Raw genomic sequence first — 16,442 nt, 5'->3', positions numbered from 1 at the left:
TACGATTAGACTCCGCTCGACTCCTACATGGTTCTGCAGGAATTAAATAGAGGAACTTGGTACGTCTGTCGCCTGATTTGAAATGTCTCTCTCTTCCTCATTCCTGCATTCTCCATCCAGACTCTTTATTGTCACAGAGAATAGTAGAGGCCAGCCCATCCATCATTACAAGGCATTTCAATAAGATCTTCCATACTCTCAGTCTTAATAGTACATCATTATTTTCCTGTCAGATGTGGCTGATTGCATCCTGACTACATACTACAAACCTTCCTCTGTGGGCCACAACTGTCCTGCAATAACATGGCTGAGCAAACGATGCAAAATCCCACAAGAGCCTCATGGTGGAGGATTTCATATCACATGCAGAGGTTGTAAAAAGCAAATATGTTGCTCATTCTGGACCATGGGAGTATGTTGCACTTAAAGTGTGAACAGCCCTAGGTACAAATCTTAAAGCAAGATGAATTGATCCTTGTGCAATGTTTAAATGTTATAGAATATCAGGCAATACCAGCCTTCATTAAAGCTTAATATCGCTTTAAATTGAAAACCAGCACAAATGACACAACTTAAAAAGTGAGAATAATGTGAGCGAAGTGAGTATACGCAGAGGACAGCCACTTTCCTCTGCCCTCACCTATGGGGCCTGCCTGGCTGGAGCTTGCTGACATCCTCACCTTCACGCTATAAAAACCCTCAGGGATTCTCTTACCTGCTGTACTGTATATGCAGGCTGCAGAGAAGCTGAATCAGTGATTGCTGGACTGGTCGACACCCTCTGTCACACTCGCTGGCTGAGAGATTGATTTTTTTTATTTTTTTGACAGGCTCATCAAGATCCATCATTATTCAACCCAGAGGCTTCAGGACACCTGAAGCCAAACCCTTATTTTCTTGACATTTGTATGCAGGTTTGGTGACTTGGTATCTGGCAGCAGATAAATCTCACCGACATATCTTAGCACTGGGCAGTCGTCTGAGTTGTCTGCAGTATATGCATGCTGGCTGTGGCCATATTTCCTGAACACATTTGTTCCAGATTGTACTGTTAAGTTTAGTTTACGTACTATATTACAAGTCCCTGTCTTAACACACCATATAAGCTCTGTACCTTCTGTATGTATCATTAACATAGAAATGAGTCACTCAGAAATTGAGTTTTTAGAGCCAGAAATCTCTTACAAAAGTCAGGAGTATTCATACCCCCCACCCACACCCCACACACACACACACACACACACACACACACACACACACACATAGTTTGCAGTCTTGTTGGACAGTAAGTAATTTTGAGTTTTTGTTTCTGGTGGTTTGACAAATCTGAGTCCAATTCACTCTCCTTTCAGCCATTTTCAGGCTCCACCAACTCCTGAGGGAAATATCTGCAGCTTGGTGCTGCTGGCTCAGTGGGTTTATCAGAGGTTATTTTGCTGAAAATAGCTGCCTCCTGCAGCCAAAGGAAAAAAAAAAGAAAACAGTACTGATGAAAGCAGTGAGAATGAACCGGAACATTAAAGTTGAGATCCGGAAAACTTAAAAAATAAGCTGAAAGAGGTTAAATGCTCCACAGAGCTGGATGATAATCCTTTGTGGGTTTGTCACCACGAGCGACCCCCTTCATATGTCATACAGCTATGATCCATTGTTAATCTAAAAAATTTTGATTAGCGCAGCTTTAACGTTATAGACAGGAAAGTGAATGTGGTGTAAAAGTGCTGTTGGTGGATCAGGGAGTGGATCAGAGACGGCTTTGTTAATACAAAAAGCGAGAACTTCCCTCACTGTTCTTTGGAAGTGGTCGTACTTAATCTGAGGTCAACTTTAATTTGGGTCTTCTGTTTTAATGTCGAACAGCAGTTTCTAGTCATGTCTCCATTTGTTATTTTGTGATGGTTAAAACTACTCTTGCCCATGTAGCATCTAAATTATTTGGTGAAACAGTACAGTGTTGCTAAAGTCATCTGAAATCAGTTCATTTTAATGCAAGCTGAAGTCTGACAAGCTGTTGCTGTTCTGTCTTCAAAAAGTTTTCAAACTTTTTGAAGCTTTATTCCCCATAAAAAAATTTTAAAAAAAAGTCGACTGAGCTTTTTAGGAGCAGATGGTAACAGCCGAGGTAATCTCAAAGACTGAGTGCAACGTTTGAGTGCAGACAAAAGAAAAAGTTAGAAAGAAGGAATTTAAAAGTGAATGTCCAACGCAAGTATATTCTTGTTTCAATCTCTCCATTTCAGAGGTTCAAAGATCACTTTTACTGGTAGAAAGGGCCCATTCTCAGAGATGTAAGAGGAGAGAAAGTAAGGTTTGAAGCAAGCAAGTAGTTAAGAAGACAAGTGTATGTAGTGTATGTAGACAGAGTGGATGAAGGCAGAGATATTTGCAGGATAGATGGGAAGAGAAGGGATGGAGAGAAGTCAAAGAGGGAGCTGGACTCTAACAACCAAGACTGGTGCAAAGTGACTCAGACTTTTTTTTTTTTACCAATAAGAATATAAATACCTGTTTTACCATTCTGGGACAATTGAGTCAGTATTTTTAGTTTGACTCAAGCCAGAAATGGAGAACAAAAAGATTAGCCCATACTATCAACAAAATTGAACAAGGAAAGAAAAAACTCATCTGGGAACAAAAGCACAGCCTAAAACCTCTGATACAGTTCTGACCTACAGCACAGTTAAAGCATGGATCTTGAGGAATTCCCTTTTGTCATCATTTCTTACTAATCGCACTGTCAAAGTCAGAGAAAGTGATTATTATACAGAAGAAATGGTTGGCTGGGGATATAACTGAGACTGGGGTGTTCATATCAAACAATGACATTATCAGACATGAGAGAAGACTTTTATTGTTTGAATCTCATTGTGAGGTTATAATATAGGTGGAGAGAGAGTGGAGATACGGCGGGCCCACTGAAGTGATGATGACTAGGATATTATCTCCAGTTTCATTCAATATAAAGTGCACCATTTTCACTGAGTCACATTTATTTGCCAGTGTGATAAGTGTAGAAAATGGGACTGTGCTGTTGATGTTGACGTTGATGTTTGAATATTAGTTATACTTTTTAGCACTAAGCTGCAAATCTGGCCGATGAACCTGCCACTGAAATTACCCAGTGATTTTTTTTTTCTAGGGCAACTTTGGTTACAGTTGAAATCTTTTTCACATGAGATACAAATCGAATCTGTTATTACCAGGGGTAGATGCTGATCTATGCACATTTCTGGAAATAGGAAAAGCTATTTCACCTCTCAGACAGGGGGGGATATATTTGCATTGAAAGTTATCTTGTTCACTTCACTAAAAGTTCAGCCTCAAGTTGGTATAGGATAAAAGCGCAGAGAGAGGAAGCACAGCTTTAGAGAGAAGGGAAGGAGAGATGGAGCAGATATAAGTGAATAAACGACCAGAGATCCTTCCGTTCCATCTGGACCTCTGTGATCATCAGCGTTCAGTGGGACAGAGGGACTCGGTGACATCCACTGTGCTAACATGGTTTTCCCACAAGCCTGGTGGTGACAAGGAAAACGTGATAGGAGACTAGATAGAGGCAATTTCTCTTCATGGCTGAGAGGACGTACAAGTATTGTGGAGAGAGAGAGTTCATTGGAGAGAGGAAGGGAGATGTCTGGATGCTCTTCATGACTTTGCTTTGTTTTTAACCTCAGATACTCTTGAGGTTTGCTGGATAAAATCTGAGGGGCATCAACACATAAATCACTGCTCCTACTATTTTTTTGAAACAACCCATCTTCCATTTGTTTTTAAGTTTAAAAATTCTTCTTCATCTTGATCTCACCGTGACTGCAGATTCAGTTGGTGTGAAAAGTCCAGGCTTCATCAAAGCTTTCATCCTTTTCACCCCAGGTTTGTATTTCAAAGAGAGGGGAAGCCGTATCCTGTCACCACCTCTCATTTTATAGCCCTCTTCCTTGAGATAACGGACAAAGGAGAGCACCTTTTCATTTCTTCATCCTGCCTCAGCTCATGCAATGCTATTATCATGCTAATTCAAGCACACTGCTGCATAATGGTTTGGTCTGTGGTGACGTTTAACCAACTGAGACCCATGGACAAACACAAGTGGCCCCTGTCAGTCTGGCAAGAAATGTAGAGGCTGTGGCTCCGTTGAACATTTGCAAGTCATAGTTATGATGCTGCCAGTCGTGCAACAGTGATTCTCACTTAATGACTTGAATTAATAACGTGCCGGTCAATCAGTCCTACTGGTGTCCGGTGGACGATTTTCATTTGTGTCATTTGTCTGGTAATTTGTGTACAGAAAAGACACCATTCATCACACAGGCTGTAATAACACGCTGTGTGTATTTATTGAGTGCAGTTTGCTGCTAACAACAGAGCTGCAGCCATGTGTGCTAAAGAGATTTCAGACATAGTGGCTCTTCAGTTGAAACTTTTCTAAACTGCAGTGGCAGTTGAAGTTATTGGCTTGTGAGACAGACCAAATTAAGTGATGGACAAATATATACACAGGATGAGAGCTGACACCAACTAGGTTTTTTTTTTTCCACTTTCAGGATACATTATTTGATAAATTATACATGGACAATGTACTTGCTAAACACTGCCATCCCTTACTTAGCCTACTGTTGCTACACAGTAAGCTTCTGATGTTTCATGGCACACATAACATTTACAGTGATAACAGTGGCAGATTGACCTGGCAAAACTTCATAATATTTAAAATAATTTGTCCTTGATGTCAGACAGACATAGAAAATGGCAGGTGTTCATTTCCTAGATAGCGACCATTCATTTTGCTGTTAATGACAGGTTTAATTAGCTCTAGCTAGCTAGCTAACTTTCCAACTCACCTAACTAAGTTTCCAGCATATTGTTAACAGTCCATTGATGTACTGTATATATAATAATAATTAAATGAAATTATTTTTTGAAGTGTCAAGAACAAATGTGACACTCTTCACCGTGTTTTTTTTGGTTGCTTTTCCTTGTTTTGAGTCTTTGTAGTAGAACAAACACACCAAGGCCGAGTACAATGGAAAAAAGTCCATTATAAACGGAGCCCTGTATGTGAGGTTGCCTTCCACTTGGCAATCTGGCACCAATTAAAATTATATCATTCAAATTATAGCCTATGAAGTGAGGAGGAAAATCACTGCATATGGTTCATCTTTTTTTGTAAAACCTAGACAGATGGATCAAGACATGAATCAAATTACACAGGCACCACAGAAGCCCAGGTAATATTGTTATGCTCAGCAGGACATGTTTGATATTCAAGGTGGTGTTTGTTTTTGTGAGCCAGGTCATGGACTTCAGCGCATATGAGACAGGGATGGCTTCTTTAGTGCGTTTTTTTTTTTTCTCAAAGGACAATGTGAACTTTAAAGACAACACACACTCACTTCTTGTCACCTCAAATACTGTTTTCTCTTTCATTGCTTTTGCTCTCTTTTCCCTCTTATCCGTCTCTCTCCCATTCAGTCTGTCTCTCACTTATATGAAATTGACCACAGCACAATACACATCATACCTGCCGGCTTTCTCCTTGGTTTGTACCTGGACCCCTTTAACTGACCTTGCTACACAGTCACCATGTATGCTGATTTCACTGCAGCCCCATGACGCTAAAGTCAGCACTTTATAGAGGATATTGAGGTTAATATTTCTCTCCAAGCCTGTATTTACTGCTTTGTATTCATTGTGGGTTTAACCTGGGGAAATACAGTGTTGCTTACCTCACTAGAAACTTGACTTCACTAGCTGCTTCGATGACTGGTCTGCCTAAAAAACATATAGATAGTTACATAGAAATGTGGTTCCAAGTTTTTGATTGTTACTTAGCGTTAACATCACTGACAAACTATTACCTATTTAAGTTGATATGGTGAACCTGTTAGCAAACAGTTGCTTATTAATCATCCAGCAGAGGACGGAGTCATACTTGTGTTCCCCTGACGAAGGTAAATCCAATATTCACCTTTCTTTTAGCAGTGTTTTTGGTCTACACTAACTCCTTGGTGAAATATGTTAATCTGCTAAATGCTCCACTGTGCTCACAAGTTAGCTACTGACTTCGTCTGTCTGCTGTTTGGTGCCGGGCGGGTAATGTACAGTCATTTTTAGAGCTTTTTTTCACCAAAATTAGTTACCTGCTGTGTCTGGAAACGACGCTGATAAGAGAACAGAGAAACTGAACCCAAACAGTAAAGTAGTGGGCTGGAGCCAAAACAATGAATTGAAACTCTGTAGATCTGAACAATCAGGTGATAATTCCCAGGGGTTTGTCCCTACTAGTGATCTGTTATCCTGTAATCATGTGATCCATTGTTCATATAAAGATATCGACTGCAGCAGCTTAAGGTGTTTATTATAAGTCAAATCTAAATATAACATTGAAAATCATCTTAAATCAGGCCACTGCTCCTCAGGACTCCCAGTTGAATTTAAAGGCCCTTCCCCTGTCTTTCTTGCTGAGTCAGGCTCGGGGTTCGCCGGGGTCAGGTCCATATTAGAGTGGGTGTTCGCCAGCTGATGAAATCCTGGTGTATGCTGTACTGCTGTGGTTTCCAATATTCAAATTTGGAAAGCATGCTGTGTCTTCACGTGGCTGAAACCAAATGGAAATACTACTGACTTTTAAAAAGTGTTGTGCATAACAGTTTTTAAGATGAAGCTCCTGCCATTTTATCTGCTGCTGTTATTCATCTGGGACGCCACGCTCACACTGTGTTAAGTGATATTATTGTTGCTGCTTTGTACAGTAACATGCCGGCAACAGGCTAACAGAGCAAAGCTGATCGTAAAGGTGTAAAGTTGTTCCACATGAAACAGGAGCAACAGACCTTTTTCACAGTAGACATTTTGACTTGACGTAGCAGGAAAGGCACAGATGGAACAAATTTCACCGGCACAGTTCCATCAAGTGCCTCAATAAGCCACACCAGTGAGCCTGCATGCACAAAACCAAGACCCTGCACCTAGCTCTAAATGGAAGGCAGTTGTTTTTAATACACCAGTGCTTCTCCTGCTATGACGTGCCAAAATCATCTGCTGTGAAAAAAAAGGAGTCAGGTCTGTATACAACAGCACAGAGATTGTAATTAGCCAAAACAAGTGAAAACACCTGCCCATGTGGTCCTGTGTGGCATCTGATCAATGACTAATTGGCACTGAGGAGTCCAGATGCCAACAGTTAACTCGCTTTACATGACAGAAAACATTCCTTGCTTTCATTCAGTGCCAGGACTGTGAAGTAGTTCGGTGACCTAGAAGACCGCTGCAGGATTTGAATCCTCTGGAAACAAAAATGTAAAATGGTGGTCGGAAAAAATATATTGCTCCTGTTGGAGCATTACTATCCGTCATGGTCAGCAGGAACTTTATCTCTGTGTAGTGTTTCCAAAGTGGAGGGGAGGTTTTTTCAGTGCGAGTCTCTCTGAGTTATTTAAGGCAGCCCACTGTTCAATTAAAAATATTTCCCTTTTCCCTCTTTGTTCCTACTGGCTGAGTGTCTGCCATAAGATAGATAGAAACTTCCCTTTTTCCCTCCCATCTCTAGTGGTTTGCCATTTGTCAAAGGGGATTTTTTTTTTTCAAGGATTTGTGGCTATGTTTTCTGTCTGTTTCTGTGTTTTGTTACAGCTGCCTTAATTAGCATCAGGGGAATAGACTGATGTCTGCCTGCCTAAATGGAGTTCACTGAACTCACAGGAAAAATAAGTACTTCACCGAAAGGTTAAACTGACAGGTTATCTCTGCATTTACTGGGAGCTACTCATTATTTTCTCTCAGCCAGCTAAGAGTATTTCCAGTTGAGATGTGACATTCAGAAGCCCCTCCAGTAAACACGTGAGGGGCTGGTGAAAGGTAGAACAGGTAAAATTACAGAAGTAGAAAGTCTAAAAACAGAAATAATTAGGCTTTCCTGCAAATAACCTTTTTATATGCAAATCACAAGCTCAAGGTGGGCTCGTCATTTCATGGAGCATCACTTGGTTTTCATTATGTAGTACTTTCTCAAATATTATGCAAGTTATTGTGAAAAATCTAATCTTTTCAAGGACAAATTAATTTCAACCTCCAATTTAATTGCTGCAAAAACTTATTTTTGTGAACCACAAGTCTGTTCCCATTTCATGTTTACTAATAACTGTCCCAGCCATCTTGGCCTATATTCTGTGTGCTGTGTTATTTCCTCTTTTCTGTCTCATAAATCATAGGAGAACAGCAAAGGGCTGTGCAGTTGATGAATGGCTCCAGCCTTCCATTGTTCCGGTTCTGCTGAGCCCTATTGATCTCGCACACATGCATGCTCGGTCACACACATCGCCATAGGTGCATCCTCATAAATGCAAATAAGGTCACATATATTCACACAGATAAACACAGGCTTACACACTCACACACCATTCCCCCACACAGAACAGTCTCTCGTGTTAAAGCTGCTCTCAGATAATGAGAATCCCTTCTGTTTGTGAGGAGGTGTGAAAGTGGAAAATCAATAAAATCCTGAGGGAAAAATAGGATGTTTCTTAGTCTACATTAGATAAAGCCCAACACACACACACACACTGAGAGAGGCAGTGTCACTAACACACAAACTGCATCGCACTGCTATGCAAAGGCCTGTAATGAAAAATACCCGCTGCCTATTTCTTGTTTCTGCCCCTTTAACACCACCTGAATTTGCAGAAAACCTTATTGACTCTATTTGTCATTTTTATTCAGGCGAATAAAACTCAGAATGGACTGACACACATTAATTCATCATAACTGAGTTCTGCTGAGAGAGAACTTGGCTTTTGGGTTCCCTCACAGACTTATCTCCAATTTCCAAAACTCTGTTCACACTTCAATTTCATGCTGTACCAGCACCAAGGATCTGAAGTGAGTCATTTATCAAACCAAAACAAAAACAAAGTGTGATTTTTATATTACAGCAAAAAAAAAAAAAATTGTTAATGGTTTTCCTCAATTTCAGAGCAGCAGGCAGTTGAGGAGGGACAACAAAACCCAAACCAACCAGAACACAACCTAGGTTTGTAGATGAACCTTTGAGATTGAGAGTAAATTCCAAAGAAGAGATTCTCAGATTGAGCCTTTTACAGTCAGTGCCATCAGACAGTGTGAACAGGGAATATGGAGTTCTCACCAATAGGAGTATAATGTACAGATTGTCAGATAAAGCACATTAATGGTCAGATGCAGAAGTCATGATCAGACTTTGTAAGTCGTCATATTAGCAAAACTTATTTGTCAGAGTGTGTTCTCTAGTGTCAAAATGCTGCCTGCCTTGTTTTCTTGAAATTATCAGCTTGTAAACAGACTTTTACTCACCAGTTAATTAGACCTTTAAGTGTTATTTAGGCTTGTATAGTAGAGGCTCAAGAGAATCCTTGCAGCTTACTTGGCAATTAAAAGTTAAGCTCTCGATATGTCGCCAAAATGGTGACATATCGTGTTTTCTGTTTTGTGTAAACACAACCTTTATCTGATGCTAAATGCTTGGTGCACAGGGAGGATACAAGATAAGAGAAGGGTTGAGAAGAATGAAACATGGCTGCTTTGGTATTTAATCATGCTTACTCTTAGTTACTTATCACTGCCCCTTAAATGTTTTCACCACTCCTGCCTGTTGGGATTGAGTCCTCTTGAGACAGCAGCTCTGAAGACTCCATGCAATCAATACTTGGTGCCAGCTGAGTTCTGGGGGCAATAGACAGCCATGTCGGTTCTCACACTTCTAATAAATGGCTGGATGAAGCCCGGTGGATTGAGAGAGAAAAATTCTTCAAGTCAATGGGTTTTTTTCATGATGAGACGGTGACTCAACTGCTTTTGTCATTTGGCCTCATTCTAATTTAAGTGATGGGAAAATATGGCAGGAACCTGCTTCTCTTTTGGGCCACAGTGATGTATTGCATTATTTCTGTCATATCAAAGTGGGGCAGATTAAAGTGATTGATCTGACTGATGATGAGGCCGCATTTAAGCATTATTCAACAGCGTATGACAACAGTGTCTCCTGTCTGGTACATACTGTAGATAGATGAGTCAGAAATATCGGATAAAAGTAGAAAACATTTCAATTGTGTGGATGCCTACAAGATTAGCAGCTGCTACAGCAGAAGCTAATAAGGAGGATCTAATACAATAAGCAATAAACAATTCATTTTCTGTCACTTTTTATATTCTGAGATCCAGAAAAATGCATTGTTGTTTATACACGAGATCTATAGTCTCTAAAACTCCTAATATTGCTTGTTCCTTTTAATTCTTACGACAAATATCAACAACCATGGATCACAACAGGGTGTGACATTTTGTAAGAGCACAAAATAATGGCAAAGTTCAAGTGAAAGGAAATGGCTGCTTTCACCTTACAAAAGAATGACAACATTCAGCCCAGAGTTTAAGGTGTTTCCCTAGTGTTAACATAGGCCTATTATATATTAACATATTAACCCATGAGCCCATACATATGTTAGCCGAGTTGTGCGAGGGCTAAGAGTGACTTGGTTTTCTCTACAATCAATAACTACACCAGGTTTTCCAGCGATTAGTTATTTCTGTTTGCCTAAAGGCGAGAGGATCACAGGAGTATCAGCAGGGAGAAGGCCGACTGGAGAGATCAGTGTTTGTCTAGAAGGAAACCAGAAGTATGTTTTCTACAGTTTGAGACAGTTAATTGGTTGGTTGCTGCAGAAAAAGCATCAAAGCCGACACAAGAACACAGAGGCGTGAATACTGAGACAGAGCCCTATTGTTTGACCCCCCCCCGCCCCCCCCCCGTGCCTTCACCTCAGTAAATCACCAATGTGACTGACCTTCACACATCTGATACTTGTTGGAGCTCATTAGGAAAGTTTTATGACTTTTTTTTTTCAGTCCATGTTATTTTCTTTCGAAAACTCTTTCTCTATTTCCTGATGAGCATTTCTCATACCCCAAGCGTGTCTAATAATGTCTTTTTGGTTGTACAAACGAATATTAGCGACTTTTCTGTCTGTAAGTACTGCGTAGAGATTCAACTTTTGTTAGTTAAACTCTGTTTATGAACCTACCAAGACCAATACAAAATTTACAAATGCTTAAATTTAAAACTAGGTATACTACCTCTGCTACCACTGGTCATTGATATACATAGAAGTTGGTAAGTTATGTACAAATATTAGTGTCATATGACATCTGAGAATGATTCAGCAGCAAGTGTTTGGATGGAGGTTTCAGTGAGAAAAGTAATGCAGTTGAGGCAGGAGTTGGCTCACTGATGAGCACAGGAGGATCATTGAAAGCCTTTAATTAAATCCTAAAACATCCCCCGTATGAGTGATTAATAGAAAACAAACGTGGTGGTTAATCACCAAAGCCATTCATCTTCTACGGAGAGGATCCTCATCTCTGCCAGTTACCTCCTGTCTTGCAGTAGGATAGTTGATGTTTTTGTAGCAAAAAGAGGATTTTGCAAAACCTGTGAAATGAGATAACAGCTGTGACAATGCTCATGGGGAAATTAGAAAAAGAGAGAACATTTCATTACGGCCCCACAAATGCTCAAGGAGCTGCGGATGAAGGCAATGACAGACCTGAATGTGACAACGGACATACTGTGTGTTAGCATATATACTGAACGTGTCAGCAGTTTCATTTTTTTCCCACAGCGCTAATAGAAGTGCCGTTACTGAGATGAACAATTGTCTGTTGTTGTGTCAGCAACATGAGCTGCTGGCTGAACTGAAGAGTGGAGTAGGAAGCTTGTAATGTGACACTGACTCCTGACTGGAAAGGAGGAGGTGAGCAGGTGATGGGAGGGGAAAGCAGACAGAATGAAGGAAAGAAGGCAGATGTTTTTGTTTTTGTGTTGTTGTTCTTTTCTTTGCGTTTACAGGCTGAAGTCTGATGTAATGAAGTGGTTTATTTTGCCATTTTTCTGCATAATTTGATCCAAAGTATTTAACATGAAAAGATTTCCCTGAGTTGATACTTGGTGATTAAAGCTTTCCTCCCAGAAAGAACATTTGGATTTTGGCATTTGCTCTCATTTTAACCTGTATTAACCTCCGTTGGGATTGTGCATGTGGGAGTGTGTGCATGTGTGTGAATACACACACCTGTAAGAGATGGAGCAGACTTCATTATGTGGTGTATCATTTCCACTGAACTCACAGCGATAAACTCAATTTCACAGAACCCTGAAGAGGAAATGATCCTGTCTTGTGTCTTCAGCCTTAAACCAATGTAATTATCTCTAGTCTTACACTGTTACTTCACAGTTCAGTGACTGAAGCTACATGGCGCATCCAGTCTGACACTTATTTTACTCTGCATCCTCCCATCACACATAGGTGATAGCTCTTTAACTTTAGTGTCACAGTGTCAAAGAATTGTGATTAGATTGCAATGAAGTAATTTTATTTTCATCCATACTATGTCAGATGATTTTATTGCTTGAAAATATGTTCATATGAAAGCAGAAAAAAACAGTTTTTCACACCCTTTATCTTTGCCTCCTTTTCGTTGTGTCTCGTTGTCATCACACACGCACACACACACACACACACACACACACACACACACACACACACATCCACACACATACACAAACCATTTATAATAAGCGCGCAGGCAGGCCTCCTCTAAGGGCCAATTGGCACCTTTGTCCCCATCTGTGTCTCACTCTGAGGAAATGGCGACAAGGGAGACGCTCTTTACTCCTCTTCCTCTTTGACTCCCTTTAATCTCCTCTGACACATTGCTAAAATTTTCATCCTCACTCCCCCTCTCTCTGTTTTTTTCCTACTTTTCTTACTGTGTCCAAAAGATCCTGACTGACAGACCTTCCCATCTGAGACCTATCTGACATTTATGCTGCTTTTTTCCCTCTGTGGAAAAACTGGCCAAAGGAGATTCATTTTGTCCCCTTTTCTTTTCAGGGCAGTTGGAAATTGCACCACCTACTGCAGCACAGTTGAGATATGGTAAGAGGTCTTTTTTGAAATTTTGATTTGTATGTGTATTTCATTATTTTTGTTTATAGAGGGTTGGGGTGATTAAATTAGCACATAGATCTGAAAAATGCTTATTAACCTTGCAACAAGACAGCCTGGATTGATGTCCCTCATTTAGCCTTCAATCAACCAGGATGATTAATGGTCAGTCTTAATTATAATTACTGAGCATTACTGAGGATTATTTTGGTTCATACTGCATACTTTGTTTCCATGATGCCCCCAAAGCAAAGGAAAACACATGCTGTATATGGACCTGGCTAATAGGAACATGTTTTCCATGAACAGATATTGCATTAGGTATTGAGCCTGAAACAAATTGGTAACTAATGATAGAATGACAAATAGAAAACAGTCTAACAGCGTGTGACAAGCTTTAAAATTTAAATTTAAAATACATAATCCTTTGATCAGCAGGTTTTTTTTGATTGAGTAATAAATATTTAAGATAAGATAAGATAAGATAAATAAGTATAGCCAAGTGTAAACTGCACTTATTTTAAATCAGACTTCCACAGATAAGAACATATTGGTGTATGGCGTGATTCCTCTCTGTCATATGAGCTAGATCATCACTGAACATGTTCTGGAAAACGAGTGGGAACCCTGAGACTGAACATTAAAGGAATGTGTAGCAAGTATGTTCGCATGTTTGTGATGCGAGTGAGTTTCTGTCTAAAGAGGCTCATTACAGAACGATGTGTTTCAGATCAATTGTTACTACAGATGGAAGGTCAAACACACACATGCAATCCACCTGCACACAAAAACACAAGAGGACTTATGCAGGCATCCTTCAGCCTACGGTGCTGAATTACTGACATGACCTCAGAGGCTTTCCAACCTTCTCTTCCTGTTGCTGCTGTTGGGACGTCCACTGGACGTAGTTCATATCATCTTGTTTTTTTTTTTCACAGTATACATTTATCAGTGACATCCTTGTGACTATAGGCAAAGACAGAGACAGCTCAGTTCTTTCTCTTGCTGTGATGAAATGTTGTTTTTCCTGCTCTGGCTCCTCAGTAAAGATAACACACCGAGTGAAACTTTAAAGGAAACGTAGACTCAGCCGGCTGACAGTGATGAACACAGCACACATGAATTTCCTCAGCACAGCAAAGCCTTTGTGTTGTGCGTGTTGTTGCCTCTTTTTTTTTTATCTTACTGGGAGCTGCACATGTTGATGACTTCTGTGGAAAAAATGTCATGACTTTTCATCACTGTAAAAACAGATCCGTTCAACACCTGACTCATAACACTCTGACCTAAAGATCATGAAAGAAGCTGGATCACTGATTGAGTGGTGAAATCTTGTGAATATTCTTAGTTTTTGCCGACCAAACTGAGTGTGTGAATGCAGTTTGGAGCAAATTATCTCAACCCTGGTCTCATATATGACGATATATAAAATGATACCCGACTATGAGCAGTGACTCTGAAACAGCTTTTAACATCACTCTCTAGAAACTGTACAATGTCGCCCAAACAGCTTTACAATTGTCATTGGAACTAACATAGCCAGAAGAATCCATTTTTAATTTTTTTTTTTGTTTGGTGAAAACAATGAACACTGAAAGCCATTTTGTCCTCAAAGGGCTTTAATGTGTAAACAGGTTATTGTAGCCTGGAAGAACTGCAACATGGGAGATAAAGGGTTCTTGTCATCAAAGCTGTATGGACAGTTTCTGAGTAGCAACATAACCTTGCTGTCACTACATTGCACCAGTTAATGATGATTTTATAAAAGGGTACGAGAGAAACAAGAGATAAAAGGTCCTAACAAATGTCTTCTGTCACTCACTGCAGAGACTTGATATCACCCTTATGTTCTAGTTTTATTTGTGCAGAGAAGCATCCACACCAAACGCCAAGATTTGACTTGACACGTTTCTGTACGGAGAGATGGAGTTCTCTTCAAAATTCACAGTTACCCCTGTAGTATTAAAGTAGTCTGTGTTTCACATATGAGCGAGTAGGTGTTTTGTGTAGCGAGGCTCAAACTGCAGCAGAGAGACAGCTGTAGAGAAGAAATTAAGTGTTCAGGAACGCTTGTGCTTTAAGCCAACACTTTTCTGCAGATCAGTTACTTGAACTAGACTGAACTTCACTTGAACTTCAACTAAAAGACACTGGACTTTCCTCAGGCTGTGGATGACATTTGAAACAGCACCAACAGTACATTACACTGTAAATTACATCTACGCACACACACACAAACAGGGATAAAAACATTATGTAGAAATATTTACATTCCAATAATTTTTTTTTTTTTTTTTTGCTCTGAAAAAGATGTTTGATATTAATTACACTTTTTACACAAAATATCAAAGTTGAACTTCAGTCTTTTTTCATTGTCACAGATGAAATCCTTTTTCAGTTTAGGATTTAAGGCTTTATTTATGTTTCTCTGCTGCTTGTGAGTTTTAGCTTAATGTATTATCTCACACTTACATATACCTTGTTTTATAAGTCATATACTGAGCCTAAAGGTTAGGAAATTGGAAAATATGTTCTTTATCTTGTGGCTTTGTACAACATTGGCACAACTTAGCTAAACTGAGGTTATGTTAGCGGTTGAGGTTAAACATAGCTACCGCTACCTCGGACATTTAGACTGATCTTATAAAGCATTACGTTCATTAATAATATGTTTTCTGCGACATTTTGTGCCAAGAACATGGATTCAACTCAACTCTGCATACTACAGTCTATTGCAGCTGTATTTGTTGCATGTTTCCACACTTTCATCTCTTATAGCAGCATATAAAAAGTATATACGAATAATAATCGTATCTATGAATAGTCTCTAGACAACAACAGCTTCATAGAATTAATTTTCTTTTAAGTACACAAATGTTTTATGTCTAGTGAAACAATGCTTTTATATCTTGTATCTTCTGTGTTTGTTTTCATTATGTTCTGCAAGGCTTGATTATGTCTAATGTATGTAATCTAATCTGCATACCCTCTTTATTTTATCTGTTGGGGATTTAGTGTTTGTGTTTGTTATTTTACAGTTTTGCTGCACAATGCACTCCCTTTTGTTGGATTCGGATTTCTGGACAACTGCATCATGATTGTTGCTGTAAGTATCAGCTTCATGCAGAGCTGTGGCCGCCTGCAGCTCAGTGCGTATAGAGATTTATTCAGTGTTCGGAGTTTGATTTCCACAGGGGGTAACTGTGCATAAAGAATATGTTGTATGTGCTCACGTCACTGCAGGAAACTTTGGACAGAAGCATCTAGGGAAAACGAGAAAAATGAATCATTGAATTGTTTGTTTGATGCTACTATAAATTTCCTGTTTTCTCTCTGTCATTGTACAGCAAACTGTCTTTCATCTCTGTTTCTCTGTGTTCTTTTCTCTTTGTATTTTCATTCAGTACATTGCTCTGTAGGGAATCTTTGCAAAGTTGCTCAGATAATGAAATCTAAACCCAGGGG

General features: G+C 39.6%; 1 protein-coding gene across 2 annotated transcripts in view; it reads left to right on the top strand.

The window, feature by feature from the left end:
• Positions 1-16,442, top strand: part of LOC111227900 (transmembrane protein 65-like) — a 36,944-nt gene that overhangs the window by 3,907 nt on the left and 16,595 nt on the right. For both annotated transcript variants that reach the window (XR_002665360.1, XM_022753640.1), the window contains exons 3-4: positions 12,924-12,968; positions 16,016-16,083. Coding sequence is in view for 1 of the 2 variants with exons in the window: in XM_022753640.1 (XP_022609361.1) it covers positions 12,924-12,968; positions 16,016-16,083 (113 nt within the window). In the remaining variant the exon portion in view is untranslated. The remainder of the gene's footprint in view (positions 1-12,923; positions 12,969-16,015; positions 16,084-16,442) is intronic.

The sequence above is a fragment of the Seriola dumerili genome, unplaced genomic scaffold, assembly GCF_002260705.1.
Source record: "Seriola dumerili isolate Sdu_G_001 unplaced genomic scaffold, Sdu_1.0 BDQW01000191.1, whole genome shotgun sequence".
Taxonomy (NCBI): domain Eukaryota; kingdom Metazoa; phylum Chordata; class Actinopteri; order Carangiformes; family Carangidae; genus Seriola; species Seriola dumerili.
This window is presented reverse-complemented; position numbering and strand designations above follow the sequence as displayed.